Source organism: Myotis davidii, unplaced genomic scaffold, assembly GCF_000327345.1.
Source record: "Myotis davidii unplaced genomic scaffold, ASM32734v1 scaffold238, whole genome shotgun sequence".
In the NCBI taxonomy this organism is placed as follows: Eukaryota; Metazoa; Chordata; class Mammalia; order Chiroptera; family Vespertilionidae; genus Myotis; species Myotis davidii.
Window position 1 is genome coordinate 7,123,873 of NW_006293779.1, and position 4,940 is coordinate 7,128,812.

At 50.2% G+C, this 4,940-nt stretch overlaps 1 protein-coding gene across 2 annotated transcripts in view; it reads left to right on the plus strand.

The window, feature by feature from the left end:
• TP53I3 (tumor protein p53 inducible protein 3) overlaps window positions 1-4,859 on the plus strand; it is an 8,789-nt gene extending 3,930 nt beyond the window's left edge. For both annotated transcript variants that reach the window (XM_006767527.2, XM_006767526.2), the window contains exons 3-6: window positions 225-492; window positions 2,214-2,426; window positions 3,583-3,779; window positions 4,497-4,859. In XM_006767527.2, the coding sequence (XP_006767590.1) occupies window positions 225-492; window positions 2,214-2,426; window positions 3,583-3,779; window positions 4,497-4,679 (861 nt within the window). In that variant the 3' untranslated portion in view covers window positions 4,680-4,859. The remainder of the gene's footprint in view (window positions 1-224; window positions 493-2,213; window positions 2,427-3,582; window positions 3,780-4,496) is intronic.
• Window positions 4,860-4,940: the final 81 nt, after the last annotated feature.

Genomic DNA, 4,940 nt, shown 5'->3' on the forward strand with positions numbered 1-4,940 from the left:
TGATGTTTCTCTCTCATCGATGTTTCTAACTCTCTATCCCTCTCCTTTCCTCTCTGTAAAAAAATCAATATATTTAAAAACAAAAAAACAAAACCAAAAAAACCCCTGACTTTATCCTGAATTTTCTATCGGAAAATAAAAGGGGATGGCTATGGGAAGAGGGCAAGGATGGTGACACCAATTTCTGGTCATGCTCACCACTTAGTGCAATCCTCTCTCTGCAGAGACAAGGACAATATGCACCACCCCCAGGAGCCAGCAGCATTTTGGGAGTCGAGGCATCTGGACATGTGGCAGAGCTGGGGCCTGGCTGCCAGGGGCACTGGAAGATCGGGGACCCAGTCATGGCTCTGTTGTCTGGCGGGGGTCAGGCTCAATATGCCACTGTCCCTGAAGGGCTCCTCATGCCCATCCCAGCAGGACTGACTCTGCCCCAGGCTGCAGCCATCCCAGAGGCCTGGCTCACCGCCTTCCAGCTGTTACATCTCGTGGGTGAGGAGCTCCCCCCTCCCATCCCCTCTCCATGCTTACTCCATGCAAATGTGTTCAATGCCTTCCTGACCGAGCCACCTCAAAACCCAGTAGTCCTTCCGGGCAGCTTTGTCCTGTCCTGGCCACTGAGCCACACCCAAGCCCAGCACCTCACCCTACTGTGTCACCTGTAGGGTCAGGTCCTCATACCAAGTTAGCAGTGGCTCGAGAGTTGAGGCTGAAAATCACGGCTATCAGCTAGAAGGCCTGAATAGCACTGGATGTGCGCATCGTCACACCGTTGGCCCACCACTCACCCCAGCTTCTCCGAGTCATGCTGAGCTTCTCTCTGGGAGCCTTAGTGCAGCAGAAGGAGCCATTCAGTCGACTCTTATTCCTCCCCTGTCCCATTGAGGCCAGCCAAAGGTCATGTGAGGGAGCCCGAGAGGACTCCTTTAGGGAGCTCAGTGTAACGAGGAAGACAAAGCGTGCACAAGAATTAGACAACCGTAGAGTTCAGAAGGGTGGCTCTGCCAGTAACTACAAAGCTTGAGATGGGAAAAGTTGGTGTGGGCAAAGGTGGCCAGGGAGGGCTTTCCGGAAGAAAAAAAAGGTGGCTAGAGTTGTGATGGACAGAAGACAGCCACAGTGACCTAAGACAGGGTGTCTTTTACTTTCTTCAAAAGAAAGGTGAGATTGGCTGCTCTGCTCAGACGTGAAGAATGACAATTATCACTTGTGGAAAACGAGGCTGGGATTGTGGTGGCTTTGAATTGCAGGCTGTATGGATACAAAAGTCGATTGAGAGCCACATTACGTTCTGGGCACAACGTGACATAATGAGAACTCCATTTTAGGAGGAGCCCGGTGGCTGGTGGGTAGTGCCTGGGTTAGTGAGATCAGCTGGAGGCCAGTTTCAGACTGAAGAGGGGCCGGCCTCTGGAGGTGACCGTGGGAATGGTGGTCACTCTCACTCATTCAGGTATAGGTCAGAGATGTGCGTTTTGATGTCATTTTGGAAAGGGGGGGTCTGCCAGTAACTACAAAGCTTGAGATGGGAAAAGTTGGTGTGGGCAAAGGTGGCCAGGGAGGGCTTTCCGGAAGAAAAAAAGGTGGCTAGAGTTGTGATGGACAGAAGACAGCCACAGTGACCTAAGACAGGGTGTCTTTTACTTTCTTCAAAAGAAAGGTGAGATTGACTGCTCTGCTCAGACGTGAAGGATGACAATTATCACTTGTGGAAAACGAGGCTGGGATTGTGGTGGCTTTGAATTGCAGGCTGTATGGATACAAAAGTCGATTGAGAGCCACATTACGTTCTGGGCACAACGTGACATAATGAGAACTCCATTTTAGGAGGAGCCCGGTGGCTGGTGGGTAGTGCCTGGGTTAGTGAGATCAGCTGGAGGCCAGTTTCAGACTGAAGAGGGGCCGGCCTCTGGAGGTGACCGTGGGAATGGTGGTCACTCTCACTCATTCAGGTATAGGTCAGAGATGTGCGTTTTGATGTCATTTTGGGTAAAACAAATTACGCATGGGGCTGCTAATAACTTGCAAAAAGGTGATTTCCACTTTGACCAGAGGCAATAGGAAAAAAGAGCTATCAATATGTTCTCCGAAGAAAGCCAGGCATTTGGCATTTGGTGGTCTTTGGGCCAGGTGAGCATGGTAGAAGGTGCCTATGTGGACAATGGGTAGCAGTTGCAAAGTAAAGAGAATGGTCCCTGTACTTTCTGTCACAGGAAATGTTCAGGCCGGAGACTTCGTGCTAATCCATGCAGGAGCAAGCGGGGTGGGCACAGCTGCCATCCAACTCGCCCGGATAGCTGGAGCTATTCCTCTGGTCACCATTGGCTCCCAGGACAAGCTTCAAATGGCAGAAAAACTTGGAGCAGCTGCTGGATTCAATTACAAAGAAGAGGATTTTTCTGAAGCAACAATGAAATTCACCAAAGGTAAACAACAGCTTCTGCAGCTCAGCAGGATTATCAGAGTAGGTTAAATGAAATCCCCGCCAGCCTCAAGGCCAGTGCTCTAGATCTGACTGGCCTCGGCTAAATGCACGACGGCTGCCCTGGCCAAGTTCTGGTACGCTAGTGTTGGGCCTTTGAAGATAGTCAGGCAATATTTAGGATGAAGTCAGTTCCCATGTGTATCCTTGTGATCTGACTCAGACACGTTTTAGAAACTGGATAATCAGGCAGAGTTGGCCCAGAATGACCCAGGACCTCTTATTCCCAACCAGCCAGTACACAGTGAGTTGAGAGGTGACACGGGGCAGAGACCAGTTGGGAGGTGATCATAGTAGGTAGTGTTGCGAAGGTGGTTTCCTAAATGGATGAGCCTCTGTGTTCCAAAGCCAAATCTGAAGATTTGGGGCACTTCCCTTTCCATATGAGTGAAAAAGGAGAGATGACACCAAAGCTACAATTCAAACAACCCAGTGCAGAGGCTTCTTAACTCAGGTGTGAACTACCAGCCCGCCCTCTAGGCTGCCCCATCCCCTCTCCATGCTTACTCCATGCAAATGTGTTCAATGCCTTCCTGACTGAGCCACCTCAAAACCCAGTAGTCCTCCCGGGCAACTTTGTCCTGTCCTGGCCACTCAGCCACACCCAAGCCCAGCACCTCACCCTACTGTGTCACCTGTAGGGCCAGGTCCTCATACCAAGTTAGCAGTGGCTCGAGAGTTGAGGCTGAAAATCACGGCTATCAGATAGAAGGCCTGAATAGCACTAGATGTGCGCATTGTCACACCGTTGGCCTCTGCTAAATGCCGGTTCTGTTCTCACTCATGCCCAGGTGCCAGTAGGTTTTCTACTTCTGTGGGGGTTGGGGAAGATGCCAGAGCATGGTGTTGCCCCGTGTTCCTCTTGCTGTGGCTAGAGATCCTAAGAGATGAACGATTTCAAGCACAGATGGCAGAGTTCAGCTACCTAAACTCCACTTACAACAACGTTTCTATAAGCAGTGTTTCCTGTTCCAGTTAATAGATTTACCACTTGCACCTGTATTTATTTATAGCCATACATCCACAAATATACTCTGGGAATATTATTCTGCGTCGAGCTTTCTGTGTCTGACTAGCATAAATTGTGTTTCCTGTGGAAGGTGCCGGAGTCAACCTTATTCTAGACTGCATAGGAGGATCCTACTGGGAGAAAAATGTCAACTGCCTGGCTCTGGATGGTCGCTGGGTTCTCTATGGTCTGATGGGGGGAGCTGACGTCAGTGGGCCTCTGTTTTCAAAACTGCTTTTTAAACGAGGAAATCTGGTCACCAGTCTGCTGAGATCTAGGGACAAAAAGGTGAGTGATGGGCGAAAACTGTTACCCAGAGAAATGTGATTCATTTTCATAACCCCAGCGAAGGGAAGATTTGGCACATCTCAAGTTAGGGAGCCTATGCTGAAACCTGCCCCTCTGTGGATAAACAGTTAACCCAGTTTCACAGAAATAATTAAAATTGGTCCATAGAAGCCTCAACATCTTAGAAAGAGGGTAGAAAACACTTCATATATGAGACCTGGGGAGTCTTTCTAGCAATGAACAAAGCCTTGACCATATTAGGAAATACTTTTAAAAACAGTTCCAAGGCTGTTTTGCAAGGCAGAACTGTTCTGTTTGCTGAGAAAGCCTCTTAGGTAAGTAACCCTCCACCTCAGCCTGAAATCTCCACGTGCCAGCTTTGGGAATGTCTCCCAGCATAAGGTTTCACATCACTGGGGGACAGCAGAGCTGAAACATCCCTTTTGAGCTGAGCCTATGTAAGACCTGTCTGTGGCTGCTTCCCACCTGAAATCTGTATTTTAGAAGTCCTCAGGGGGTCAGTGACACTTATATTTTACTCGAGGCTGCAGCCCTTACCTGGTCACCCATTTGGGGGCATGCACATACATGCTGGTAACGGAGGAGCTAGGTACCCCTGTACGCTTTTCAGAGAGACCACAAAGGCTAAGCAAGATGGGGGGTAGCAAGGTCAGGCTCTGTCCAGGCTGATGGTCTCCTTTTCCGTATCTTACTTAGTACAAGCAAATGCTGGTGAAGGCTTTTACGGAGCAAATTGTGCCACATTTCTCCATGGAGGGCCCCCAACGTCTACTGCCGGTTCTGGACAGAGTCTACCCTGTGGCTGAAATCCAAGAGGCCCACAAGTACATGGAGAGCAATAAGCACATGGGCAAAATCGTCCTGGAGCTGCCGCAGTGAAGGAGGAGGGGGCACTAGAGGAAAAGGGTACCTCAGCCCTCCCCAGAGCAAACTGGGTGAAAAGTCTCTGAACGCAGGCAAGAGACCAGCGGCTACTCCACGCCCACCTGTAGCCCACTGGGCCTACCCGGCCTCGTCAACTGATCTGTGTAAAGCTGGTCTACGGAAATAAAGAGTAAAGGGAGGCTGGCTCACTGTGCGTGGTCATGAGCGCGTGGAGGAGGTGGGAGATGGAATGGGCGGGGCGGGGAGGAGGTGGGA